Source organism: Nicotiana tabacum, chromosome 23 (genome assembly GCF_000715075.1).
Source record: "Nicotiana tabacum cultivar K326 chromosome 23, ASM71507v2, whole genome shotgun sequence".
Lineage (NCBI taxonomy): Eukaryota > Viridiplantae > Streptophyta > Magnoliopsida > Solanales > Solanaceae > Nicotiana > Nicotiana tabacum.
The window spans coordinates 15,625,712-15,639,472 of NC_134102.1; the positions used below are offsets into that span (position 1 = coordinate 15,625,712).

General features: G+C 34.3%; 2 protein-coding genes across 3 annotated transcripts; both read left to right on the forward strand.

Moving 5' to 3' along the window:
- The first annotated feature begins 2,759 nt into the window (after window positions 1-2,759).
- LOC107770248 (protein S-acyltransferase 11) lies at window positions 2,760-7,762 on the forward strand. Its single transcript, XM_016589539.2, has 4 exons — window positions 2,760-2,960; window positions 4,595-4,820; window positions 5,399-5,697; window positions 6,855-7,762. The coding sequence occupies exons 1-4, from the start codon at window positions 2,880-2,882 to the stop codon at window positions 7,341-7,343; spliced, it is 1,095 nt and encodes a 364-aa protein (XP_016445025.1). The 5' UTR covers window positions 2,760-2,879; the 3' UTR covers window positions 7,344-7,762.
- Window positions 7,763-9,839: 2,077 nt separating this feature from the next.
- Window positions 9,840-12,809, forward strand: LOC107770258 (DNA-directed RNA polymerases II and V subunit 6B). Of its 2 annotated transcripts, XM_016589554.2 has the most exons (6): window positions 9,840-9,999; window positions 11,789-11,822; window positions 11,919-12,094; window positions 12,184-12,235; window positions 12,387-12,441; window positions 12,529-12,809. In XM_016589554.2, exons 1-6 carry the CDS (start codon window positions 9,968-9,970, stop codon window positions 12,546-12,548), a joined length of 369 nt encoding a protein of 122 aa, XP_016445040.1. In that variant the 5' UTR covers window positions 9,840-9,967; the 3' UTR covers window positions 12,549-12,809. The 2 variants fall into 2 exon arrangements, with proteins under 2 accessions (XP_016445040.1, XP_016445054.1); XM_016589568.2 differs by lacking the exon at window positions 12,387-12,441.
- The last annotated feature ends 952 nt before the right edge of the window (window positions 12,810-13,761 follow it).

Genomic DNA, 13,761 nt, shown 5'->3' on the forward strand with positions numbered 1-13,761 from the left:
GCACGTGGTATAATCGCCTGAGTGAGTACCTGTTGAAAGAAGGGTACAAGAATGATTCAATTTGTCCTTGTGTCTTTATAAAAAAAATCTGGATCTAAATTTGTTATAATCACCGTGTATGTTGATGATTTAAATATTATTGGAACTCCTAGGGAGCTTCCTAAAGCAGTAGAGCTTCCTAAAGTAGTAGACTATTTAAAGAAAGAATTTGAAATGAAAGATCTTGGAAAGACAAAATTTTGTCTTGGTCTACAAATTGAGTATATGAAAGATGAAATTTTTGTCCATCAATCAACATACACTAAAATGATTTTAAAGCGATTTTATATGGATAAAGCACATTCATTCCGACCTCATGAAAATAATGAAGAGCTTTTTGGTCCCGACGTACCATATCTTAGTGCAATTGGTGCACTAATGTATCTTTCTAACATTACAAGGTCTGACATAACTTTTTCAGTTAATGTCTTAACAAAATATAGCTCTTCTCCTACAAGGAGACATTGGAATGGAATCAAACACATATTGCGGTATCTAAAAGGGACTACCGATATGGGATTATTTTATGGCAATGATTGCAGTCCTGATCTTATTGGTTATGCCGATGTTGGGTATTTATATGACCCACAAAAAGTTCGATCTCAAACAGGCTATGTGTTTACATATGGAGGCACTACCATATATTGGCGATTGACTAAGCAATCAATCGTGGCTACTTTATCTAATCATGCTGAGATAATTGTTATTCATGAAGCAAGTCGAGAATGTGTATGGTTGAGGTCTATAATATACCTTATTCGAGACAAATGTGGTATGAAGTGTGACAAACTACCAATAATTTTGTATGAAGATAATGCAACATGCATAGCCCAGTTGAAGAGAGGATTCATAAAAAGGGATATGACAAAGCACATTTCACCAAAGTTATTTTTCACACATGATCTTCAAAATAATGGTGATATAAATATGCAACATATCCGTTCAAGTGATAATATGACTGATTTGTTCACCAAATCTTTACCGACATCAACCTTCAATAAATTAGTGTACAAGATTGGGATGCGAAGACTCAAGGATGTGAATTGATACTCTCACCAGGGGGAGTTAATACGCGTTGTACTCTTTTTTCCTTATAAGGTTTTGTCCCACTGGGTTTTCTTTGCAAGGTTTTTAACGAGGCAACCAAAAGGCGTATTTCTAAACATGTGTACTCTTTTTCCTTCACTAGGATTTTTTTTTTCCTAATAAGGTTTTAACGAGGCACATTATCTATGGACATCCAAGGGAGAGTGTTATAAGAAAAATCAAATTATGGTTGATGTCTACTCTTCCTCCATGATCTTCTCAAATGCTTAATGACATAATGACATATTCAATGACATATTTCTATGCTTAATGACATATTCAATGACATATTTTTCATCACTTTTCATGCCTATATAAAGGCCTTGTAATAAATAGAAAAATACACACAATTGAAGAAGAAAACCTCTTCCTTCTCTTTATCTCCATTTCTTGTTTATGTTTTACTAAATTGCTTTTATTTCATAACAACATGTCTTGTTCATGTTTTACTAAGTTGCTTTTATTTCATAACATATTCCAATTTTGTTTAAAAAATGGAAAAGGCCAACAATACCCCTAACGTATTAAAAATGACTCAAAATACCATCGGTTAACCTTTTGGTCCGCATATGCCCCTAACGTTTGTTTTTGGGCTCAAACTTACCCCTATATCTAACCGAACTAACCTGGTCAATTTTTTGACTTTAATTTCGCCATGTGTTATTTTCTTAACCTGCCACGTGTATTATTTGTATTAAATAAAACCCACATGTATCTTTTAAAATACTTAACGACCCTGACCTGCTCCTATATATTTGGACGGTCAGCTAAAAATAATTATATTCGCTAGTTAAATATATATAAAAAAATACACATTGGTTATATATAAAAAATATGTATATTATACATTAATATTTTAATATATATTTTACATGACATTATTTTTAGGAGAAATTATACGGTATAATTTTTTCTATTAATTATGATTTATAACTCGAATTTATTAAGCAAAATCTGACAATGGAAAGACAGCTTTTGCTAATATTTTAGCTCTATCGTTATATATTAAAACACTATTAGTTCCCATTGAAAAGATAAAGTGAAGTCCATTAATGTGTTAAGCAGTTGGATATGTATAGAATTAATGATTTAAAAAAAATTCTTTCTATTTGTTTCTTTGCTTCTCCTTTAGAAGATCATATAAATAGAACATTATCATTTTTATGTTTGCAAATTTAAATTTATATTTGTTTAACTTGTTAAGATCTGCAAAATTTGACAGAAAAACTACACCGTATAACTTCTCCTAAAAATAATATCATGTAAAATATATATTAAAATATTAATGTATAATATACATATTTTTATATATAATCAATGTATATTTTTTTTTATATATTTAACTAGCAAATATAATTATTTTTAGACGGCCGTTCAAATATATAGGAGCGAGTCAGGGTCATTGGGTATTTTAAAAGATACATATGAGTTTTATTTAAAACAAATAATACACGTGGCGGGTTAAGGAAAAGTGTCACATGGCTAAGTTAAAGTCAAAAAATTGACTAAGTTAGTTATGTTAGATATAGGAATAAGTTTGAGCCCAAAAATAAATATTAGAGGTATTTACGGACCAAAAAGTTAACGCCATTTTCAATATGTTAGCATATTGTTTTCCCTTTTCCGTTTAAAAAATTAGAGAAAAGCAATTCCAGAAATTAGAACAAGAAATTATTATGTTGTTATACATTTCGGTAGGACTTGAACAAACGGTCAGAACAGAGCGGTTGACGCCGTGAAAGGTGGTCGGAAGCATGGATTTTGCGGACTCCGCCACCACGTCAATGACGGCGATCAGGTCCCGCTCCTCCCCCTCCGATGACGTCGTATCTCCGGTACGTTTACGTGCATTTCCGTCACCGTTGACGATCATTTCTGTCTATATAAACCAATTTTATTTGTTTTTATGTCATATTATACAATGCTTGATCAGTTGATTCGACTGAAAAAGAAAATTGGATTTTGTTCCTTTATGTAATTTTTGAGCAATTAATTAAGATGTCGTCTTTTCTTTTGTTGTGTGTGTGTTTAATATAGGAGGTTGGAATTGTGTAGGAGGGATTCCTTTTTGCCTTTTTGTTTCCCTTTTTTTATTTTTTGAAAAGGTTTATTACACCACTTAGACTATTTAACATTTATATCTAGTGACATTGTATTTTAGCCTCTTATAGCAGATTACTTACCATTTATTGTAGGTTATTAGTGAATGATTATTAAATATAGTCGCCTGCAATTTCTTTTTAAGTAATCAGTGCATAGAAATTAAACATTTTCTCTATAAGACTAATGTAATTTAACCTGTTATAACGGGTTACTTACCATTTATGGTAGGTTACTAGTGAATTTTTATTAAATACGGTCACCTGCTAAGTTTCGTGATTATTCTATACAATTAGTGCATAGAACAAAAACACTTCCTCTATAAGGCTAATGTAATATAACCCGTTGTAGCAGTATGCTTACCATTTATTGTAGGTTACTAGTGAATTTTTATTACATATACTGCAACTACCTTTTAAGTTACTCCACTTGATTATTCTATACAATCAGTGCATAGAACTTAAACACTTCCTCTATAAGGCTAATGTAATTTAATCCGTTATAGCAGGATGTTTACCATTTGTTGTAGGTTACTAGTCAGCTGCAATTACCTTTTTAAGTTACCTGATAATTTTACACAATCAGTGAATAGAACTTAAATACTTTCTTTATAAGGCTAATGTACTTTGACCTGTTATAGCAAGTTACTTACTACTTGTGATTTCTTTTCTAGTATATTCACCTGCAATGACCTTTTAAGTAACCTGGTTATTTTATACGATCAGTGCATAGAACTTAAACACTTTTTCAATAAGGTTGCGTCTGACTAGTTGCACATTCTTCTACTATTTCACTTTGTACTTGCATCCTCCTACTAGTACCTCAAACTCTGTCTGACTTAGGGTAATGGAAGGAGATCGCATAGCTTTTATGACTCTGCTGACACCACTTGTCTACTTTTATACTTGAGATGTGCTTTTGGAAAGCCCAACTTATTGATGGAAGCAGTGACAAAGTGAGCAATTTATATAAGGAGATAAACAAATATATTAAAATATCACATTTGGGATTTGGATTTGTGATCTAAAGCAACTTTTGAATCCTTTCTACCACTACACTAGAATTTTTCTTTATGTCAAGGGGATTCAACAATTTATATATAACCAATTTTTTTTTTTTACCTTTACCCTATTTACATATTACACAGTATAGTTTTTCAACGAATAGGGTTCAACTAGCTCCACCGCTGGTTGGAGGTAGAAACAACTTACCATATGAGCAAGTTTCACTCATTAACTCAGCAGCATTTAATGTCCTTTTGAAGTTCATTTAATTAATTTTCTACTTTTTTCTTCGAACTTGGAAATTTTAGACATGCTTGAATCAATTCAATTGAATATTTTAGTTGCTTTATGGTTTTCTATTGTAGGAGGAGCATAATGTGACATCTGTAAGTGAGGATCATGAGACGACGTGTTGGGGCTGTGGGCTCCGTGTACTTGTTTCACCGCATGTACCTGCTTTCAAGTGTTTCTGGTGTGGAGCTATAACCAACCAGAATGCAATTAAACATGAGAACCAGAACTTCAGGTGGAGACGATTGCGAGACCGGTGTTTCGTTAGCATCCTCATTGTCTTCATGCTAATTGTAATATGTAAGTGATCAAACATCCATCATTTCCCCTTCATTCCTCTACAGGAATATTTGATTCTTTCCACGACTAACTTCTAGTTCCGTATGGTTATTGCATTCTCTGCTTTTATCTTTTTATAACCCTTGCACCATTTATATGATTTTCATGTCAGAGTTTTAAATGGGGGAAGAAATCAATGTGTACGTATCTTTTTTGTGTGTTGTGTGTTTCATGTCTACCTCTGGTTTTGCCAATTTAAGCCATTCTGCTACTTTTTCTTGGTCCTACTCGATGAAAATGAAACACCATGGCTCTTAATTTCTTATTTAGATGTGTAAACAATTTGTGGCCATACTGCTAATTTACCTTTTTATCGTTTCTAGTCATTAGATGCAACAATTCCTTGCTAATTGCATCACAGAATGCAATAAATTCCACAATGTGGATTTTGGTTTCTCTTACTCTTTTCTGTATACGTATATTTTCTTGTATGTCATTGTGTTAATTGTAGGGGTATTTCTTTGCAGTTTTATATCAACTTGTTACTGGATATAAGACTTTATTATACGCAAGCTTTGATATGTTTGTTGGTATTTCAGGTGGCGGTATTTGGGCCATTTATCCAGTAGTATTTTCTGCTGGTTACATCTACGGTGGTGTTCACATTTTGATTGCTATAATATTGTCCATATCTACCCTGTCTACATTTAGCCTTTCTGCATTTCGATCTGCTGGTGCTCCACCAAACATACTGTGGGGTAGCTATCCGGCCGTGACAAAAGGAGCACTTGAGAATTATAGATATTGTGAATACTGTTCAAAGCCAAAGTCACCCAGGGCACATCATTGTCGTTCTTGTGGAATGTGCGTATTGGACATGGATCATCATTGTCCATTTGTAAGTTCTCGTTATTCTTTTATGCTTTGGATAAGATGTCTGTTTTCCAGAATGTCATGCTTATAAATTGTAGTTGAGAAATTTTAGAAGCTTTATAGACAAGGATAATCATGTGTCTGCGAGTTTAAGCCTAAAATTGAGCCTCTGAAGGTTTTCTTTATCTCACAAATTTTATATGGATTGCTGGATCCTATGTCGTAGAAATATTAGGTGGGTGATATCTATCTGCTTGATGACTTTTTTCGAAAGAAAAAAGAAATTTGCTTATGGATGGTATTGAGCAGTTGTATATATAGGCCATTTGCATGATTATGCTTTGTTGTTTCTTCACTTGTGAAGATCTTTGATTCCGATGGACCTTGTAAGATGGATGATCTTATTGTAGATCACCTGGTCAAATGAAAATGTTATATTTATACCTCAATATCAAATTTTAATTTTGACTTTTGAGATCTAGCACTTAAACACCCCCCCAAACAAAACCCACCCACCGACAACAACAACAATTAAGCCTCAGTCTCAAACAAGTTACGGTCGACATATTTATTGTGAGGATTCATCATGAATGCTAATTTTACATTGGCTGCTAGCATATCCCAACCCTCCTCTTTTATTCAGTCTTGGGACCAGCAAATATGAGCAAGCTCACATGGGCAGAAGCTTGAATATTTCCTGCTGAGGCTTCTCTTCCTTGGGTGAACATATATAAGCATTATCGATTCCATTCCAGTCTCCACCAAAAGCTGGCACCATAGCTTGTTTGCCACTTCTCATTGTAGTAATAGGTGATCCATGATTTCGTCCTCTTTCTCACACATAAAGCAACAAGCATATTGATCTCCTGTTTCTATGGATTCTATCCAGTGTTATCATGGCTTGATGAGCCGCAGTCCAGGCAGAAAAGAATTTTTAGGGCCCTTTGTCTTCCATCTAACTTTCTTTGGAAATAGAACCAACGTCCTGTTGTTTTTCAGGACGGGAAATGGTAACACATATACTGAAAAATTGCCTGATTTCTCTGGCTTCCCCTCTTTCATCTGGCTGCGCATTCATCTCTAAAGTCTGTGTACTTCCTGCACAGATTGACATGAACAATATGGCACAGTTATCATATTATATTCTCATGATAATAATTGCTTATTCTTTTATTGTACCAGATTGGAAACTGTGTTGGTGCAGCAAACCATCGGCACTTTGTCATGTTCCTCATTTCAGCAATCATTAGCATGGTTTACGCATCCATCATGTCTGCCTATGCAGCTTATCATGTTTGGCCACCACTAAACAGCTGGCAAGTCCGACTTCTGAATGGGGCTGTTGGTCAAAAGTTGCTTTTGAAAATGTTAAGAGAAATTTTTCTTGCATTTGGCAGTTCTATGTTGTTTCTACCAGCGAGAGGACTTGTTCTCGTGTACCTCTTTATTGCTAGTGTCTCTATCGAGATAGGTTTAAGCGTGCTTTTATGGCAGCAACTCTGTTTCATATATGAAGGCAAGACCTACTTGAGTCACATAAGTGCATCCGGAGGTGACAGTACTGCAGTAAAAGATTGCCAAAATTTCAGCCGATTCTTTGGCTGCCCTTATTATACTACAACGAGGTTGTTGCCGAGCTTCTTCAGTTCTAAGAAGAGACACAAAAAATGAAGCTTCAAAGAGGTGAATCAATTACTCCTTGTTTGCTCTCCATGCATCAACATAGAATATATAGGTCTCTTTATTGATTTTCTTAGAGCCATTAGTGTGCAGGAAGTTTTGAATTCTCCCAAATACTGATTTAGTTTATGGTATCTAGTTGGGAAGTTGTCCCACTTTTATAAGCTGAAATTTTTCTTAGATCATGTGCTTATCTAAGAAAATACTGCGTTGGCACACTGCCTTCAGATTGAAACATTTCCCCCTTGGGTCTTTTTTGGCAGTGTGCAACATAAGAATCAGATAACAGCTGTGTTTCATTTTTTTCAAAGAATGTCTTCTTTGGGTGAATTGGGAAGGATCTAATTTGTTTTCGAACCTGGGACCTCTCCACCTATCAATCTGTTAATTTATTTTTTCTTAATTCTTTATTTTTTAATCTTTTATTATGTAGGATGGTAATAGAAGTATACTCATTGTTTGCAAGTTTGTAATTTGTATACTGGTCTTGTAAAATTTTGCTGAAAGTTAAAGTGAAACTACAAACATGTCATATTTAGATGCTTCAAAACATGAACTTGAACTTGTGCTTATATAAACCTGCTCTAGGTAGAAATCGAAACAGACGCCTAGGGAAGGTTTTTTTTTTTTTTTTTTCTGTGTGTGTGTGTGGGTCCAGAGGACAGAAAAGGGCAGTCCGGTGCACTAAGCTCCCGCTATGCGTGGGGTGCGGGGAAGGGCCGGACCACAAGGGTCTATCGTACGCAGTCTTACCCTGCATTTCAGCAAGAGGACAAAACTACTTATATTAAGTTAAACATTGTATAGTACAAGGAGTTAAAGATAAGGTAGGTGTTAACCTAAGGGAGCGACCTCGTGATGGGTCTTAACAAAAAAATTGATGGTAAAGTAGATGGTACAACTTGTCTAACAAAAAGCGTTCCTAGATGGTAAAGTAGATGTTCTATGATATATCTCCTACTTTTGTAATATCTCTTTCAAAAATAATTATTTAGGTACATGTATTCTATACAAATCGAGTTATGTACTACTAAACTTTACTAATAATAGTACTAGTTTTTTTGACAAAAAGGGAACTAAAAACAACTGAGAATTATATTATTTGCCTTTCAAAGTACAATAAGTAGTTTTCACTTGAGTAAAAGTAATACTACTTGAGATGCATTTCAATATTAACTATTTAATATTTGATCAACTTAAAAAAATCTAAATGTTGTGGGTGTTCTAGCTTTTTCAATGAAATGATTTTTCATCATCAGTTATAATTTGAATAATAGAAAATGACTCCTAATTATCTCTAATATTTTATTTATCGATCTCATGTGTTATGATTTATTTATCTTATGTGGAAATGGATATAACTAAAGGTACCATTTTTGGATATAACTAAAGGTACCATTTTTGAATAGCAATCAGATCGATCTCCAATCTAACTTTACGATTACCAAATTCAAGTTGAAAGTTATGAGTAGTTTATAAGGGGATTCGCATTATTTTTACTTTCTTTCTGTTAAAAATGAGCTTCATTTTCAACTTTTAAATAGTTCTTTCGAGGACATCCGATAAAATTGGTTACATATAGAAAAAATAAATTATCTAATCAACAACAACAAAAAATCCAGTGAAATCTCATAAATGGGATCTGGGGAGAGGTTTTCTATTTGAATCTTTCATATGTTATGTTCATTTTGATTTCATCAAGTGCGTCTCGACGAATTCAATGTTTAGAAGTAAGGATATTCATGAATGAAGGTCTTGTCTAATTAATTTTCTCACTAAGAAAACGCATGTGGCCTAAACTTAATTACTATTATTTATTACACAAGTTTATAAACAAGAACTTACAAAAACATAATAATTATTATACAAGTCTATGAGCAAGCAGAACCTATAAAGTATAATTATTTCATAAGTCTATAAATTACGTTTCCTAGATTTGCTTATTCATAGATTTGTATAATAATTACGTTTAAGCCACGTGGGTACTCCAATAATAACAAATTGGTAGTTTTTCCGGTGTTTGTCAATTAAATACTATGGACAAATATCTTAGGAACTATTTTTAAAAGAAAAACACTGGAATGTACTTGTACTAATTAGCAGTAGACTACTTATTTGCGAGCCAGGATAACGCACCACAACCACCTTTCGTACTGGTATCTTTTTTAACCAAAAAACAAAAAAAAACTAAGTGGTCAAGACTTTCGATTATTTTTACATTGATTGGTTTTCGTTTTTTCTCCACATCGATTCAACTTTCTAGAGCTATTATTTCTTTTCATTCATTAATTTAATTGGAAAAGATTTTTCCTTTCAAAAATTATTTTAATTATCTGGTAAAATAGAGATTACAATTGAAAAGAATCCCTTTTTCCCCAAGAAGAATATAATTAACTGGTACAAAATTGAAAATTAGAAAATGATAATGATATATTGCGAAGATTTTAGCTACAAGGGCAATTTTGTACATCCATTTTCTAGAGGAGAACCTCTGGAAAGTTCGGTATTTTCAGAATTCTAACTTCTATATTTTTAGAGAGCTTCCATGTTTTCCTCCTCTAGCTCTTGCCACTTCAACTTTGAAGGTAAGTTATAGCTCTCAATCGGAAGCAAAAATGGCTGACGAGGATTATGATATGGACGGAGGGTTCGTACATTTTATTTTTTTCATATTGAATTTTTTACGTGTTTTATGTGTTAGTAATACTTTTTTTTTTTTTCCAGTATGTACTTTTTTCCCTCAAAAGGTTATGCAAAAGATTATCTCTTTCTTTTCCTGATATAGTTTTTGGTGAAAGAGAACCCGAAATTGTTGAGTATTTGAATGAAACGGGTTTAAATGAAAGTAAACCGGATATTGACACTCACGTTGTAGTAGTAGTTATTTTACTGAATTATTTTTCTTTGTATTTTATTTGGTTATACAATTATCATCTGTGTAGAGCTTCGTGTTAAGTTTTATGAGTTCGCGTATTAGGGTTTATTTAAGGTTTATGAATCAGGGTTCATATATAATTATGAAAAAAGTCATCTTTTTGGAGTGGAGAGACTCGGGACTCTCAAAGGAGAAGCTTTTTTATTTGGGTTTTCCTCCTGGTGTGTGTTACCTGCTTTCGGGCCCAACTAATCCAGGTTTGTGGCGGGAAGTCCGATTTTGGGGTAAAGCGCTCTTTAGCAAAAGCGACTACATTCCTAGGGGTCGCTATCGAGACCTTTGTTTATGGACGAGGGAGAAGTTGTTATTATGATTTTAAACCTTTTGATCCTTGTACAACGTGGATATTTGGTACTTTGGTAGGCGCACGTTACGAGTTTGAAGCTAGAAAAAGTGGATTTCTCGGTTATATAAAAAAACATTTGGGCCTTTAGTTTGAATAGCAAAATTCATATAAATAGTTTTTTGGTGCATAGTTTGAAACTCAGTGGATAATGGGCCCGCCCCTCTCCACTTAAATACCAAACTTCTGCCTATGGTAGGGCTCGAACCCCATGATGTGCGCCTAACTCACCACAAGCTGTACTCTTACCGTTAGGCCAAAGCTTGTTGGGGCTCATATAAACAGCTGAGAACTTCTTTATTTTTCCTCTGAGCCTTTTATTTCTTTCTTTTTGAGTTGGAAATGCTTATGCTGCATGGAAACAGTCTTAGTGAAGGACCTTTAGGATAAGGCAGATAGGGGGTGCTCTATAGTGGTCCTAGCACTAAGGATGCGCAGTTACTGTATTTCTGGCTAGATACCTGCCTTTTATGGATCATCCCTTTGGCTCAAAGTGATTACTGTGTCTCTTAGAAATATTGGGGCTTCATTGTGGTGTTTAAATGATTCTGTGTTGGTTAACTAGCTGCAGTCAGATAACATTCACTAGTGGGGGACTGAGAACGGAGGGGCAGCTGTGGGGGTGTTTGGCCGTGGGGCTTTTGATTTTGTAGGGACTTCCTGACACTGCTTGAAATATGATTTATAGCTAATCACATGCTTGAATATGCCAAAATTCAAAACGTTAACTTCTTGGGTGTGAACTGAGTTTTAGAGGTTTTTTTGGGTGGGTTAGAGCGGGTGTGGGGGGTGTTAAGTGCAGATCAAGATAAAGTCGTGGAGTGCAATTGGCTAAAGGAGTTAAAAATGAAGTTAACTTGCTAAAGTTTCTTAAACCTTCTGTATGCATATGCGCATCTCATGGAACCATGAATTTACAAATTATGGGGATTATGCTATCTAGCATTGGTGGGATGACACTTAACTTATGTATCAGTATTGTTTTGATCTTGTTAGCTCTACAAAAAATTACTATCTTTTATGGTTAAGCATTATCTTACTGGTTTCTTCTTGTCGTCCCTTGCTTATTTGGTTATTGTGGAGATGAATTATGTTGGATCTGGGAAAAGTCATTTGGTATCTTCTATATTATATATTTAACTGTGTACACTGATGCAGATATGAGGATGAGCCCATAGAGCCCGAGCCTGATGTAAGATAATTTCGTTTCATGCTCCTCAGTATTGGAATGTAATTCGTGTTGCGTAAACAGTACTAACTATCACACATTATTGGGTTTCATTGTCAGGAAGGAGCAGAGGTCGAAGAAGATAATGTCAACAATGAGGAAGTGCCAGACCCCCTTTTGGGTGAAGGTGAGGAAAAACCAGAGCAGGAGCCTGTGGAACGACCTCGGAAAACATCCAAGTATATGACAAAATATGAACGTGCAAGAATCCTGGGTACTCGAGCGCTCCAGATCAGGTCCTTGCCTTTTACTCCCCAATTAGCCATTTTGTAGTTTGAAAAATTGGGGTTTTCATAACTTGTGAGTTCTTTTTGTGCTCATGCAGCATGAATGCTCCTGTTATGGTTGAGTTGGAGGGTGAAACTGATCCACTTGAGGTGAGACTGTCCTATTTTTGTTATTTTACCTGCTCTCAGTGACATATCAAGAAAAATTATATCTGAAGTCATGGCAAAACAAGAGTCTGTCTTATAAAGTTTGTATAATGTCGAGTAAATCTTCTTTATGTGCATCTGATTGCAATGAAAGAGCTCCGAGAAAAGAAGATACCTTTCACAATTCGTCGATATCTGCCAGATGGAAGGCAAGACTTCCTATTTTATGCTTGGTATCTTCTGTTGTCCTCTCACTACCCATTGTTCCTTTCTTAAAATAGCTTTGTTTTTACCAGTTATGAGGATTGGGGAGTAGATGAATTGATCGTTGAGGATACATGGAAGAGACAAGTCGGAGGAGCTTGAAACATGTTTACATGCTGTCTGAATTGTCTACCTGTAGGCTCGTGAAGAACTATTCGGTCGATCAACTTATTCTCTATGAAATCCCAAACTAATTGTGCTTTGTGAACAACTATTGATGTAGATAAATGCTTGTGTACTCCCTAAAGATATTACTACTGGTTGTCACCTCTTTGTGTTTAATTTAGACTGCAGCTTTTAGTTGGTATCTTAAAATGGTATTCTGCCATTTATCTTCTTGGGAAAGCACAGGTGCTTACGCCTGCTGGCTATGGAACACGAGAAGGTTTTTTTTGAAGGATAGTCAAAGTATACCAAGTTTTTAAAATTTAGTTGTCTTTAGAATTGAACTTCTCAGAATTAAACTTCAGACATTCGGCTATGAAGTTTGAAACTTTAGACCTTAGATCTAAACTTTGGTTGCAGTTTAATTTCAGACCTCCACGCGGATGTTAGTAGAGGTTAATTTATTGAGTTTATAGATTTTGAATTTTATATAAGGTTAATTATTGAGTATTGGCTAAAATATTTTTACATAACTAAGTGGACTTCTGAATACAAATACATTATTGTGGCCAAAGATCTGAATTTTGCGGAATCCGTAGCTAGCATTTTAGCTCCGTTTCTAGAAGTTAGGCTCTCCATAGTCTTCTAACTTCAGATTCGAAAACGGCACAGGGCCAAATATATCTCTGTATTTTTGAAAATTGTCTAAGAATATCCCTCGTTATACTATTGGGTTATCTATACCTCTGTCGTCATACTTTGGAACAAAAATACCTTTATTTTGGATGGAGTGCCACGTGGCAACACCAGATGAAAGCGACCTATTTTTTTTATCCGATCCATTTAAAACAATCTACCACACGACCCAATTTTCATCCAAGGCTAAACTTAGCATCTTTTGTTCTAAATCATTTTTTTTGTAAAAACTGAAAAACAATGCTTTAAAAAAATATTTTTCAGCATTTTTTAAAGTATTTTTTTTGTAAAAACTGAAAAAAAAAGATTTTGCAAAATATTTTCGTTTTTTTAAAAACTAATGCACCTGTAGTCCACTACTTTAGGAAAGTCTTTTTTTTTTTCCTTTTTTGCAAAATCTTTTTTTTTTTCTTCCAGTTTTTACAAAAAAAAATTCTGTTTTTACAAAATATATGCTTTAAAAA

Excerpts from the sequence above, each read along its gene's own strand:
- LOC107770248 (XM_016589539.2), top strand. The coding sequence starts at position 2,880 with ATGGATTTTGCGGACTCCGCCACCACGTCAATGACGGCGATCAGGTCC. Across the intron at positions 2,961-4,594 it reads CCGATGACGTCGTATCTCCG|GAGGAGCATAATGTGACATC; the intron begins GTACGTTTACGT and ends TTTCTATTGTAG. Across the intron at positions 4,821-5,398 it reads CTTCATGCTAATTGTAATAT|GTGGCGGTATTTGGGCCATT; the intron begins GTAAGTGATCAA and ends TTGGTATTTCAG.
- LOC107770258 (XM_016589554.2), top strand. The coding sequence starts at position 9,968 with ATGGCTGACGAGGATTATGATATGGACGGAGG. Across the intron at positions 11,823-11,918 it reads CCATAGAGCCCGAGCCTGAT|GAAGGAGCAGAGGTCGAAGA; the intron begins GTAAGATAATTT and ends TTTCATTGTCAG. Across the intron at positions 12,095-12,183 it reads ACTCGAGCGCTCCAGATCAG|CATGAATGCTCCTGTTATGG; the intron begins GTCCTTGCCTTT and ends GTGCTCATGCAG.